Consider the following 14,959-nt stretch of genomic DNA (forward strand, 5'->3'; position numbering starts at 1 on the left):
AATGGCGGCCGCCGGGCGTGGTGACGTCACGCCCGGCGTCAGGAGGCGGCGGGGAGCGGAGGGGAAGAGGGCCGGGGAGCAAGCTGCGCAACTGCAGAGCCCACCCTGGGCGGCCGCACAACCGGAGTTGGGGCGCAAACTGGGGGTCAAAGCGCAGGCGCGACGTAGCCGGTTGGTAACTGAGGCGCCTTGACTTTTTGGGCGTGGCTCCCGGAGGGCGGGGTGGTGGGGGAAGGGAAGGATGGAGCTGGAGCATGCGCAGTGCGCACAGCGGCGAACTGGACTAATCCCTTAGCGCTAAACCCTGAGAGGAGAGGACTTGGACCGCGCGCAGGCGCAGACCGGGTGGAAACCGGGGCTACTGACGGCCTGGAACTGGTTCCCATGGGAAGGCTGCTCTGGTGATGAACTCAGCTCCTCACCTGGGGCCTGGCAGCCCGATCACGGAAACGAGAATTGCGACCCCATGGCTCATCCGGGGTGCAGCGGCGCTGTAAACGTGTGGGTTTCCCTCATCTTTGGGGGCAGGAACGGGCAGCGAGTGGCCGCTTGGATTAACCACCTCCACCTCTGGGCGCGGCTGGCACCTTGTAATTAGGTCACTCGTAGGTGGAGGAGCGTGTACCTACCGGGGGAGTGCCGTGCAGTGCACCTGACTTCCCCGGCACATACCTGTCCCCGGACTTAGGTGTCTCGTCCGGCGCGATGGCGGGGGCGAGGTTTGGGCTTTTCTTTGAGCCTCGGACCGCGGCTCGCTTCCACGCGCCCAGCTCCTCGCCCGTGGTTGCTTTCCTCCAAGTTTGATTCCCCCCTGGGAATGAGAAACCCTCAACCGCTGCGCGCCCTGGCCTACTTTTAAGAGGGGAAGCCCAGAGAAGATGGATGCACCTGTCCTGACCGCGTCTCGGTGGCGTTAGAAGCAGGTGTGATCCGTGCTTAAAAGAGAGCTCGTATACCCTAGGATTGGACCTCTGTCTGGTTATGAATCGCTTTGGAGTTTGCAAAACGTTTTCACATTCCACTGTCCCTGCTTTTAGATAAATACCTGGTTCCATAGAACGCCAGCTATGTGCCAGAACCAGAGGGGTCATCCAGACGGACCAGGGACCCTGCCCTGGAGCTTGTATTCTCCCAACAGTAATGGCTGAAGATGGTTTAGGATAGGCAGAAGAAAGATCATAATGCCCCCAGGATTTGAGAGATACAGAAGCTTTCCAAAGAACATTTAACCATAAAGGGCAAGGCAAGAGCTGAACCTGATCGCCTATCTTCCAGGCGCCCCACCCTCAGTATCAGGCAACCCTTCCACACCCAAGTGCTCAGCGATGCTTGGGAGGAGAGTGCTCAACCTGCCACTCTGAGGGCGTCATCCCCACCAACAGGCTGAAGAAGGCACTGGAGGTCCCATCAGCCAATAGCAGGACTGAAAATCCTTCTTTATCCAAGACAACCTGTTTGGCGAGGCCGACTGGCTTGGCCTCCTTAGGCTGGAAATTGCAATTCTGCTTTCCCTTCACACCTCCTATTAGTGTGCACCAAAGAAAGTACCTCAGATCTACTCTTCCAGAAGTCTTACCACATACTTAATTTACCAGATTGGGAAAAAGACACTTTAGCCCAAATTCTGTCCCTGCTTTGCAGTTAACATCCCCAAACAATAGAAGGGAAGAGTTAAGACCAAGTGGAATGAACAAGGAAAAAAAATCATCACTTAATGCCTGTGATTATAAAGCCATACCCAGTGTGCTGTCTAATCGTATTCTTTACCATTGCCATGAACCTATGTGAGAAATGTCTAATAGGGCAAGAAGCAGACGGGCACTCAGAAAAGAGAAGGGACTTGCCCGAGATATTGGTCAGGATTTAAAACTGCTTACTCCCAAGTACAAAGTCTCAGTCACAGTCATGCAGTTGACCTTCCAAGGTCTGACTTAAGGAACAGAATCAACATAATTTCTCTTTGCCTAGATTGTCTGTTTTTTGTTTTGTTTTTTGCCGGAGTCTCACTCTGTCGCCCAGGCTGGAGTGCAGTGGCACAATCTCGGCTCACTGCAACCTCTACCTCCCAGGTTCAAGCAAATCTCCTGCCTCAGCCTCCCAAGTAGCTGGGATTACAGGAGCCCGCCACCATGCCTGGCTAATTTTTGTGTTTTTAGTAGAGACAGGATTTCACCATGTTGGCCAGGCTGTTCTCAAACTCCTGACCTCAGGTGATCCACCTGCCTCAGCCTCCCAAAGTGCTGGGATTACAGGCGTGAGCCACCACACTTGGCCTGCCTAGATTCTCTTACCTGGAAAGGGTGTGGTGATGTTAGTTTGGTAGATGATGAAGTATTGAACACCCACTATGTGCTAAAATTATAATCAGTTTTTCCAAAGTACTGTGAGCTCCTTGTTGGTAGCATTAATGTAGTGTTATTTATTTTCTCTTGATGCAGATTACTTGGCTCACCACCATCACAAAATGTAGGGAAGATATAATAATTATATGTACTTAAAACATCCTGCCAAATAATTAAATGCCATGACTTAACTCCTTAAGGAATGAATTCTAGGAAGCTCTTAGCATCAGACAGTGAAGTAAAGCATACATGATCATAAACAATACAGAACTAAATCAGGATATATTTTTCTTTAGAAGAAATCCAGAATGTTTGTGTATTCTGTAGAACTCAAAATATCTAATGGACATGAAAAGAAAAATTAAGTTTGACTTATCTGGACTTGACTAATTTGACCTCACTGACTAAATTCTAGAGCTGAAGAATATTTGGAACAAAAAATTTAAAGCAAACCAAAAAGAATTGTCTTTTTAATTTATTGGCAAACACCAGAAAGTAAATAAAGCAAATATGCTTTGAGAAAGAATCTTTGCTCAGATGGCAAATTCAATATACAGCAAGTCTGATTGTTGCCCATGATGTTTAAGCATAGCTATAAATAAAAATCATCTGATGATGGGGGCGGGGTAGGAGGAGGATAACCTTGAGCAAATAGCTTTATAATAGGCTCCCTTACCCAAGATATAAAAATTGACATTAGCCGGGCGCGGTGGCTCACGCCTGTAATCCCAGCACTTTGGGAGGCCGAGGCGGGCGGATCACAAGGTCAGGAGATCGAGACCACGGTGAAACCCCGTCTCTACTAAAAATACAAAAAATTAGCCGGGCGCGGTTGTGGGCGCCTGTAGTCCCAGCTACTCGGGAGGCTGAGGCAGGAGAATGGCGTGAACCCGGGAGGCGGAGCTTGCAGTGAGCCGAGATCGCGCCACTGCACTCCAGCCTGGGCGACAGAGCGAGACTCCGTCTCAAAAATAAAAAAAAATAAAAAAAAATAAAAATAAAGATAAAAATTGACATTAAACATGGAGTAGGAATGAGATGTATCTTGTCAGCAATTATCTTGGCATTAAATCAGGTTTATTTTGTTGTTGTTCCTTCCAGTTCCCTGACTTCTAAACTTACTGAGACAGAAAGTAGACCAGTGTCAGAAACGACTCTGGAGTCAGATGGAACTGGGTTTGAATTCTGGTTCTGCAACTGCCTACATGTGTGAACTTTGGAAAGTTACCTAACTTTTCTGAGTCTTGGTTTTCTCGTCTATAAAGTGGGAATAAAAGTAATAGACAAATAATGAGGTTATTCTGAGAATTAAATGAAATTATAAATAAATAAAACCAGGCTGGGTGCGATGGCTCACGTCTGTAATCCCAGCACTTTGGGAGGCTGAGGCAGGTAAATCACCTGAGATCAGAAGTTCGAGACCAGCCTGGCCAACCTGGCGAAACCACCATCTCTACTAAAACTACAAAACAATTAGCTGGGTGTGGTGGTGTGTGCCTGTAATCCCAGTTACTCAGGAGGCTAAGACAAGAGAATAGCTTGAACCGGGGAGGCGGAGGCTGCAGTGAGCCAATATTGCGCCACTGCACTCTAGCCTAGAGCAGGACTCTGGTCTCAAAAATAAATAAATAAATAAATAACACCAAAATAGTATTAATTAATGTACAATAAGTGGTAGATGTTATTTTTATTATAATTTCTAAGTGGGCTCAGATTTTAAATACATATCCTCTAATGCCAGTTAGAGTCCCTCATATCTGCAGTGAAATACATCATGGTGTTTGGAAACAGAAATAGAGGTATCAAAAATATCATGTAGGCCGGGCCCAGTGGCCTGTAATCCCAGCACTTTGGGAGGCCGAGGTGGGTGGATCACTGAAGGTCAGGAGTTCAAGACTAGCCTGGCCAACATGGTGAAACCGTGTCTCCACTAAAAATATAAAAATTAGCCAGGCATCATGGTGGGTGCCTGTAATCCCCAGCTACTCGGGAGGTTGAGGCAGGAGAATTGCTGGAACCTGGGAGGCAGAGGTTGCAGTGAGCCAAGATCATGTCACTGCACTCCAGCCTGGGGGACAGAGTGACACTCTGTCTCAAAATAAATAAATAAGTAAAATAAAAACATCATGTAAACACAAAGCCATTTGATGAAGTGGGGATGGGGGGAAGAAATTCAAGGAGAGGTAGAGATGGAATAAACAGAACAACTCCTCTCTTGCCTTGCCATCCATTCAGACTTGTTATATAGAGAAAAAGTTACTTAGGACTAAATCCAAGAATTAATACAATCAGTCTCATGCTCCTGTCAACTCAGAATCTTACATCTGAAAAGGGTGCCATAGTTGAAAAGGATAACATGCTCTTTGTACCAAGGCCTTTTATGCCCCAGAAGCCCCAAAATGAAGTCCTGAGCAGTCAAAATTTCAGTGGCTTTGGCCATGGAAAACCTGCCATGCTCTGACCAATGACACCTGCCCAGCTACCAGATGATTTCTGCACTCAGTTTACACAATGATGCCTGCAACTCATTGGCATCTGTCTCTGTTCTTTGTAGTTTTCAGAAAAATTAAGTTTATATTCCCCTTTCACCTGGAATTAGAATTTTATAAATGTAGCCAAAATTTTGTGACCAGGAACTTTGCCACAGATATACTGCCCTTTCCCCCAGCTTCTACTGTCTGGCTAAAGAAAAAAGAGAGAAATGACCATGTCCCCTGGTAATGCCCGTGATGCCTGGATAGTATTCTCAGTTACAAAAGGAGACATTTTTCTGTTACAGGAAAAAAAAAAAAAACTCTGAAATGGTAGGCAAAGTTCATCACTCCAGAAGGTTGAGAAAATCTTAATAATACTGTCACCAACTCTGTAGCTATGAAAAACTGCATCATGGAAGTATGTTTGATATATAATATTATTCATAACATATTAAATATTAAAAATACCTTATAAAACAGTATGTGTGATATAACCCCAAATTCATTAACATATGTTGTAAATATACGTTTATAAGAAACTTTAGAAAGCCACACAGTGAAGTATTAATGGTGGTTACTTCCAGTGAGTAGGATGGTTTTTTGTTTCTTCTTTTTGCTAACTTGATTTTTCTGTAATGAATACATAATGCTTTTATAATTATGAAAGAAAATGGCCAGGCACGGTGGCTCGCACTTGCAATCCCAACACTTTGGGAGGCCAAGGCGGGTGGATCACCTGAGGTCAGAAGTTTGAGACGAGCCTGGCCAACATGGTGAAATCTCATCTCTATTAAAAATACAAAAATTAGCTGGGTGTGGTGGTGGGCACCTGGAACCCCAGCTACTCAGGAGGCTGAGGCAGGAGAATGGCTTGAACCCAGGAGGCGGAGGTTATAGTGAGCCAAAATCATGCCACTGCACTCCAGTCTGGGTGACAGAGCAAGACTCCATCTCAAAAAAAAAAAAAAAAAAAGGCGGGGGGGCTAGGCGTGGTGGTTCACACCTGTAATCCCAGCACTTTGGGAGGCTGAGGCGGGCAGATCACGAGGTCAGGAGTTCAAGACCAGCCTAGCCAATATGGTGAAACCCCATCTCTACTGAAAATACAAAAATTAACTGTACTTGGTGGCACATGCCTATAATCCCAGCTACTCAGGAGGCTGAGGCCGGAAAATCACTTGACCCTGGGATGCGGAGGTTGCAGTGAGCCAAGATCGTGCCATTGCACTCCAGCCAGCCTTTTGACAGAGTGAGACTCTGACTAAAAAAAAAAAAGAAAAAAGAAACAAAGAAAAATACCAGCATGTTGGGAGGCCAAGGCAGGCAGATCACGAGGTCAGGAGTTCAAGACTAGCCTGACCAACATGGTGAAACCCCCGTCTGTCCTAAAAATACAAAAATTAGTCGGGCGTGGTGGCACATGCCTGTAATCCCAACTACTCAGGAGGCTGAGGCAGGAGACTCGCTTGGATTCAGGAGGCAGAGGTTGCAGTGAGCCGAGATTACACCACTGCACTCCAGCCTGGATGACAGAGCGAGACTGCAGCTCAGAAAAAAAGAAAATGTTAGATACGTGAATAAACATGACAAGGCATCTCTTGGGAGAATCACAGGCCCAAAGAACCAAACAACATGTAGCCAATATAGCCAATAGTTCTGCCAAGTATTCCACTATACCCTGCAGTGTTACTCCAGGGCCCTCACTTTCTTATGGAAAGAAGTCTGAGCTCTCCTATGGCCTTCTCACATGGCCTCCTCTCCTGCCTTCTCCCTCACTATAAGCTCTCCTCCTCAGCTTAGCTGGCCACCTCCCCAAACCAATTCTGTACTCATCCAACTCCGTTCCTTCTTTCACCCTTTGCTCATCCTGCCCTGGATCCCTGGATTCCCCCCGGTTTCTATATGAACCTTTCCTGTCATTTAAGGTCAGTTCAGGCCCCACTTTTCAGAGAAAACTCTGAAAAGTCTTCTCTGGTGGTGACTCTACGTCTCTCTTGGTCAAGAGTACTTAGTAGATTAGCAGGAGACTCTTAGAGACTGGTGGGACAGCACAGACACTTGGTATCAGGGCAGAGGGGTGTGAATGGAGGAGGACTTGTTGGTGAGGAGGACTTGTTGGTGAGGAGGACTTGTTGGTGAGTTGTTCCCTAGAGACTTACAGAAACACTGTGGAGGAGAGAGATGCTTTGCAGGGAGCCAGAGGGGAAATCTGTTTATATTTTGTTCTTTATTTTCCAGATTAAGCAGTTTACCAGTGTTCTACCTTGATTCCTGACAAAATTTAAAATTAGATTCACCAAAGCAGGTGAATTTCCAAGCACAGAGGTATCTAATTGGTGCTATGAAATTCATTTGCAAAGATAGAAACATAGGTCCATACTGCTCTCCTGTCTGATGGAAAGAAAAGAAACTCTCCTCTCATAGGAGTGTTTGTTCTCTGGCCAATAGAGGGAACACCAAACAGGAAGACCCCTCCATTACTAAGCACTTCTATGCTCATGTTTAAATTGTGATTCTGGAAGATAGTAATGGAGGACAGACAAAAGAAGGAACAGATAGTATATTCAGAAAGAGAAACTGATGGATGATTTAGCGTCTATAAGTTGATGGTTAGTTCTTAGAAGAAGGATGGCTAATCAGTTGTCTCCGTCTTTGCAGGAACAGGCAAGAGGAAATGAGCCTCTGTCAAGGGGTAACAATAATAAGGGCCAGCATTTATTAAGCGCTTACTACATGTCAAAACTCTTCTAAGTGTTTTCCATGTATTCTTCCTTTTTTTTTTTTTTTTTTTTTTTGAGACAGAGTCTCGCTCTTATTGCCCAGGCTAGAGTACAGTGGTGTGATCTCAGCTCACTGCAACCTCTGCCTCCCGGGTTCAAATGATTCTCGTGCCTCAGCCTCCTGAGTAGCTGGGATTACAGGAGTGCACCACCATGCCTGGCTAATTTTTGTATTTTTAGTAGAGACAGGATTTCACCATCTTGGCCAGGCTGGTCTCGAACTCCTGACCTCAAGTGATCCGCCCACCTTGGCCTCTCACAGTGCTGGGATTACAGGCGTGAGCCACCCCGCCAGGTCATGTTTTCCACGTATTAATACATTTACACTTCACAACTTATGAGGTAGGTACTATTATTATCCTCCTTTTACAGATGATGGAACTGAGGCACAGAGGGATTAAGTAACTTGTCTAAGGTAAAATAGTAAACAAAGGAGCTGGGATACAAACTCAGTCTGGCTTTAGCTCAGGAGAAGTACCAAACTCTTAACTACCGGAGAGGCTTTAGCATCAGATCACAGTGATTTTCATTAAAGAAAGATCTTGACCTTTGACCACCTGACAATTCCAATACCTAGCAATCTCCAAGGACAGAGCAGATAACTCATGTTCTTACAGGTTCTGACTTGGTGAGCAGCCTGTGGCCCAGCCCCACCACATAAGCCCTCTACTCCCTAAATACACTTGTTCTCTCTTCCACTCTCTTCTCTCCATACCATCCTCGTTTGCCCTCTTTTCTCCTGATGTACCCACTTTCTTTTTCCTCTCCTTCTTTCCCTCCTATTCCCCAACATGTCCAGTCTGCTGAGATAACTCATAGGCACTATTTGGTTCCTCTTTTGGTACTCAGAATCAAAAAGGCTGCTGGTCCCTGACCTACACCTTTCCAAGCCACCTGTTTGTGAATGAGATCATCCACAGTCCACCACAGGCTGAGCACAGACAGTCTAGGAAGCAATGAAAAAAAAAATATCCTAAAAACAAACTGCTGGTGGGCGCGGTGGCTCTTGTCTGTAATCCCAGCACTTTGGGAGTCCAAGGCGGGTAGATCACAAAGTCAGGAGTTCAAGACCAGCTTGGCCAACATAGTGAAACCCCCATCTCCACTAAATATACAAAAAAATTAGCTAGGCATGGTTGTACATGCCTGTAGTTCCAGCTACTTGGGAGGCTGAGGCAGGAGAATTGCTTGAATCTTGGAGGTGGAGGTTGCAGTGGGCCGAGATTGTGCCGCTGCACTCCAGCTTGAACAACAGAGTGAGATTTCGTTTAAAAATAATAATAATAATAATAAATTGCCTTATCTAGACTCAGTGTTCTCTGTGCACATCAGGGAATCTCAGTTGCCCTGTTACATTGGTTTGTCTTGCCTTTTTTTTTTTTTTTTCCCATGAGAGGGAGTCTCGCTCTGTCTCCCAGGCTGGAGTGCAGTGGCGTGATCTCGGCTCACTGCAAGCTCTGCCTCCCAGGTTCACATCATTCTCCTGCCTCAGCCTCCCGAGTAGCTGGGACTACAGGCGCCCGCCACCACATCCGGCTAATTTATTTTTGTATTTTTAGTAGAGAAGGGGTTTCACCGTGTTAGCCAGGATGGTCTCGATCTCCTGACCTCGTGATCCACCCACCTCAGCCTCCCAAAGTGCTGGGATTACAGGCATGAGACACCGCGCCCGGCGTGTCTTGCCTTTTTAAATCAAGTAAACAACACAATGTGGACAGCATTCTCTTCCTTTTAGCAACCAGTTGTAGAATAAGGAGAGCTAGGTTCATCCTGCCTCGTCACAATCAATCTGAATGACTTTGAACACATCCTCTCCCATCAGTTTCCCCATCCAACAATGCAAAAATTGGACTATATTAGAGAGTTCTCAATTTAGGATTCATGGGTAGGTTCAGTGCGGGGGGTCCATCAACTCTCAAAAAATAAGGTATGGGAATTTTGTGTTTTTTAATTGAAATTCTTATTGAGATTAATTAATTAATTATTTATTTACTTACTTACTTATTTTTGAGACAGAATCTCGCTCTCGTTGCCCAGGCTGGAATGCAGTGGCGTGATCTCGGCTCACTGCAACCTCCGCCTCGCAGGTTGAAGCGATTCTCCCACCTCAGCCTCCCAAGTAGCTGGGATTACAGGCACCCAACATCACACCCTGCTAATTTTTTTATTTTTAGTAGAGACAGGGTTTCCACTATGTTAGCCAGGCTGGTCTCGAACTCCTGACCTCAGGTGATCCACCTGCCTTGGCCTCCCAAAGTGCTGGGATTACAGGTGTGAGCCACTGGGCCCGGCTGAGATTATATTTATTTATTTATCTATTTGAGACAGAGTTTTGCTGTTGTCACCCAGGCTGGAGTGCAGTTGTGCAATCTTGGCTCACTGCAACCTGTCTCCTGGGTTCAAGCGATTCCTCCACCTCAGCCTCCTGAGTAGCTGGGATTACAGGTGCACACCACCACGCCCAGCTAATTTTTATATTTTTAGTAGAGACAGGGTTTCACCATCTTGTCCAGGCTGGTCTTGAACTCCTGACCTCTGATGATCTGCCCACCTCGGCCTCCCAGAGTACTGAGATGATAGGTGTGAGCCACCACGCCCGGCCTTACAAATTTTAGATTCACATACATTTATAAGAAATAATACAGGGAGATCCCAGTTTCTCAGTGGTAACATCTTGCGGTATTATAGTACCATATCGCAACTTGGAAACTGATATTGATTCAATTCACCTATCTTATCCAGATTTCCCCAGTTTTACATGCACATAATTGTATATGTGTTAGTATGGCTATTTAGTCTGTACAATTGGGAATTTTCTTTTGCCTGTGCTTTTTTTTCTGGGGAAAAGTTCTTAGCTTTCATCAGATTATCTCAGGCATCAGAGATCCAAAAAGGGGTTTGAGTCCCAGCTCTGGGAAATCTAGAAGACCATTGCTGAACCTCCATAGCTGTCTATTTCAGCAATCAACATTTAATTAGCAATTACCCCACGGCAGGCATGGGAATGCATGTGAGGGAGAGGTGGTGGAGAGGTGGTAGAGAGGGGTTCTGGGAAAGGAGGGGAAGCCTGCAGTTGCACACTACACAGTTCACCGAGCTTGTGCTGAGGGGAGACACACAGTCCAACAGGCAAACAAATTATTTATTAAATATGCACAGAAGAGGGATGGCCTTGTTGCTTGGGGAAGCTGGGGAAGTATTTCCACAGAAGCTGATGGTTTAGTTACATCTTGGAGGATAATCCAGAATTTTTCAGCTGAGGAGAGAAGAATTAATTGTTAAAATCATTCCCTCTAATCAGATCTATTCTAGATGTTTTGAAGAAAACATAGGAAACCATGCCTACATTTGTTTATTGTACAATGTTAAGGTGTCAGATTCAACTCCCGTGTGCTGGTGCTGAGGCCAAGAGATTTTTTCCCCCTGAGTCTATTTTCCACTATCTTGTCCAAATTGGATACCAGATCCTGTCTGCTTAGCTTGAGAAAGGCATTTTATCTCTGGTGGCTTGATGACATTAGAGCTTATATTTAAAGTATGAGTGATGAGAAGAGACCAAAGCTAAGACCTTGGCTCTGTCCCATCCATAGAGGTCTCTCCTCCTCTGCATCGAAGGCTCTAGAAGCCGGTCCTGCAATGTCTGGTGGGAGCCAGGGCTGGTCAGAGCCATGAGTAAAACATCTCTGCCCTCCAATTGATTCTCCAGTCAGTAGGATCTCCTATTCTCTCAAGGGCTCATCAGAAATCCTCAGGGGTACAAGAAATAAACATTTAAAGAAAGAAAAGAAAACCTTAGCAGGGGCCAGGCATGGTGGCTCATGCCTGTAACCTCAGCACTTTGGGAGGCCTAGGTGAGCAGATAGCTTGAGCTCAGGAGTTCAAGACAAGCCTGAGCAACATGGCAAAACCCCATCTCTACTAAAAATACAAAAATTAGGCAGGTGTGGTGGTGGGCAACTGTAGTCCCAGCTACTCAGGAGGCTGAGGTGAGAGGATTGCTTGAGCCTGGGAGGTGGAGGTTGCAGTGAGCAGAGATAGCGCCACTGCACTCCAGCCTGGGCAACAGAGCAAGACTCTGTCTCAAAAAAAAAAAAAAAAAGAAAAGAAAAAAGAAAAAGAAAAAAAGAAAGAAAAAGAAACCCTCAGGGGCTTGGGCACTGGGGCTCCTCCACGTCTGTCCTCTCTATATTCGCTGGTTAGCTGCCTTGTGTTGGCTCTGGCTCAGGCACCCCAAGGGGGCCTCTTTCTCTTGTGAATTTCAGGTTCCTCTTCAGGCCATTCAGTTCCCAGTACTGTTCTGGGAGAAATCATCTGAGTGTAGCCATCTCTGGGTTTGAGAGACGAAGACTCTACCATTGGGTACTCTTTGAAAAACTCTCTAGAAGCCGATTCTAGAGGGCACCATTTCTTATCATCCGTGTCCTCATGCAAGCTGTTTATCCCCTTAAATCTTAGTATCTTCTTCTGTAACATGGGGATCATAATAGCAATATCCTCATAGGATTATTTTAAGCTTTAACTAAATTAATCTCTGTAAAATTATTAGCATATAATAAGTACTCTGTCTACATTAGTCGTTACTAATATCTATTTTTATAATATGATTATTTTTGGTTATAAAAAAAAACTTCACGGCTGGGTGTGGTGGTTCACACCTGTAATTCCAGCACTTTGGGAGGCCTAGGTGGGCAGATCACTTGGGGTCAGGAGTTCGAGACCAGCCTGGCCAACGTGGTGAAACCCGGTCTCTACTAAAAAAAAATACGAAAACAACAACAACAACAAAAAATCTTCAACAAGAAAAAACAATTAATCTTCACTATAGCAAATTTGTGAACTACTGCAAGTTTAAGGAAGGAAGGAACAATCATAACATACAGAGATAAGTGCTATTATCATTTTGACATATAGTATTCCCAGCTTTATTTCTTCTTGCTTTTTTGTCTCTCTCTTTTTTTTTTTGAGACAGAGTCTCTCTCTGTCGCCCAGGCTGGAGTGTAGTGGTGCAATCTCGGCTCACTGCAGCCTCTGCCTCTGGGTTTCAAGTGATTCTCCTGCCTCAGCCTCCCTGAGATTACAGGCACAGGTCACCACACCTGGCTAATTTTTTTTTTTTTTTTTTGGTGGAAGTGGGGCTTTACCACGTTGGCCAGGCTGGTCTCAAACTCCTGACCTCTAGTGATCCACCCACCTCAGTCTCCCAAAGTGCTGGGATTACAGGTGTGAGCTACCGCCATACCAGCTGAATTTTTTTGTTTTTGTTTTTTGTTTGTTTGTTTGTTTTGAAGCATGGTCTTGCTCTGTAGCCCAGGCTGGAGCGCAATGGCATGTTCACAGCTCACTGCAGCCTTGACCTCCTGGGTTCAACTGATCCTCCCACCTCTGCCTCCTGAGTAGCTGGGACCACAGGCGCTCACCACCGCGCCTAGTTAATTTTTGCATTTTTTGTAGAGATGAGGTCTCACTGTGTTATCCAGGCTGGTCTCAAACTCCTGGGCTCAAGCGATCCTCCACCTCAGCCTCCCAAATGCTAGGAATACAGATGTGAGCCACTGTGCCCAGCCCTTCCTTCCCAGCTTTTTTGGTGCATATACATACTTAGGGAAAATAAAAAGCTGGGTTCATAATGTGTACTGTGTCATTCAACTGACATATTATGAGCATTTTCCCATATACTTAGATACTATTAGAAAATAATATTTTTAGAGACTACCTAGTTTTCTAGCACATTGATATAACCCAATTTATATAACTAATCTATTAGTTTGGTATTAGATTATTTAGATTATTTCCTATTTTTATATTTATAAATACTGTGGTAAATGTTCTTGTTCATACATTTTTGTATGCATCTCTGCTTATTTCCTTAAGATAAATGCTTAGAAGTGAATTGACTGACTATACAAAAAGCTATACCCTGTTTTTGTTTTTTTAATGTCAGGTATACAGAATTAGACTAACCAGAATGCTTGGTTCATGGTCCACTCTCATAACTGGTATATAGATGGCCTGGTTTTGTTAATTTAGTGGTAAATTCATTTGTTTAATAATGTAATCAGTACCTGTGAATTTATAACCCCAAACAAAAGCTAGCACCTTGACAAAACCGATATCCAACCATAGCTCCTGCTGCCCCCACTGCCCCATCTCCTTGCTCCCCACCCCAGACAACCATCCTGAATCCTGTGCTCATTTCCTTGCTTTCCTTTTTATATGGTTTTATTATATCTGTATATATTCCTTCTTTTTTTTTTTTTTTTTTTTTTTTTGAGACAATGTCTCACTCTAATGTCCAGACAGGAGTGCAATGGCGTGATCTTGGCTCACTGCAACCTCTGCCTCCTGGGTTCCTGCCTCAGCCTTCCCAGTAGCTGGGATTATAGCCACGTCCCACCACATCTGGGTAACTTTTGTGTTTTTATTTTTTTTTAATATTTATTTATTTGTTTGTTTTATTTTGAGACAGAGCCTCGCTCTGTCACCCAGGCTGGAGTACAGTGGCACAATCTCAGCTCACTGCAACCTCCACCTCCCAGTTCAAGCGATTCTCCTGTCCCAGCCTCCTGAGTAGCTGGGACTACAGGCGCGCACCAACATACCTGGCTAATTTTTGTATTTTTAGTAGAGATGGGGTTTCACCATACTGGCCAGGCTGGTTTCGAACTCCTGACTTTGTGATCCGCCTGCCTTGGCCACCCAAAGTGCTGGGATTACAGGCTTGAGCCACTGAGCCCGACAACTTTTGTATTTTTAGTAGAGATGGGGTTTCACCATATTGCCTAGGCTGGTCTTGAACTCCTGACCTCTGGCCCACCTCGGCCTCCGAAAGTGCTGGGATTACAGGTGTGAGCCACCGTGCCTGGCCAATATCTGTACATATTCCTAAAGAATAGTTTTTAAATTGTTCTGAGGTTCATAAAAAAGGATATTATGTTGTATGTAATCTTTCAGGATTTTTCACTTGATATTTTGCTAAAATCCGTCTATATCCTTGCATTTCACTGTAGTTCATTCATTTTGACTGATATAAAATAATCCAATACATAAACATACCACAGTTTATCATCTACCCTCTTACTGATGGGCAATTGCATTGTTTCTAGGATTTTGTTCTTGCACACACTGCTGTTATGAACATTATTGTCAATGTCTCCTGTTGTACTCGTGCAAGCATTTCTCTAGACAATCAATTGACGCTTCCCCCAGCCATGGATGAGAGAGCCCCTGGATCCATATCCTCTGGTATTGATGTTTCCATGGTTTGGGATCTATGTTGTCGGGTTGCTTTCCAGGTGGTTAGATCAGTCTGCCTCTCCTCCAGCAATGTAGGAGAATGCCCGTAGCCCCAAACTCCTTCCAACAC

General features: G+C 45.0%; 1 protein-coding gene across 1 annotated transcript in view; it reads right to left on the reverse strand.

Moving 5' to 3' along the window:
• Positions 1–10,721: 10,721 nt before the first annotated feature.
• Positions 10,722–14,959, reverse strand: part of CDKL3 (cyclin dependent kinase like 3) — a 147,544-nt gene continuing 143,306 nt past the window's right edge. Inside the window, 1 exon segment of the mRNA XM_065545886.2 lies at positions 10,722–10,852. Coding sequence (XP_065401958.1) covers positions 10,849–10,852 — 4 coding nt within the window. The 3' untranslated portion in view covers positions 10,722–10,848.

The sequence above is a fragment of the Macaca fascicularis genome, chromosome 6 (genome assembly GCF_037993035.2).
Source record: "Macaca fascicularis isolate 582-1 chromosome 6, T2T-MFA8v1.1".
Lineage (NCBI taxonomy): Eukaryota > Metazoa > Chordata > Mammalia > Primates > Cercopithecidae > Macaca > Macaca fascicularis.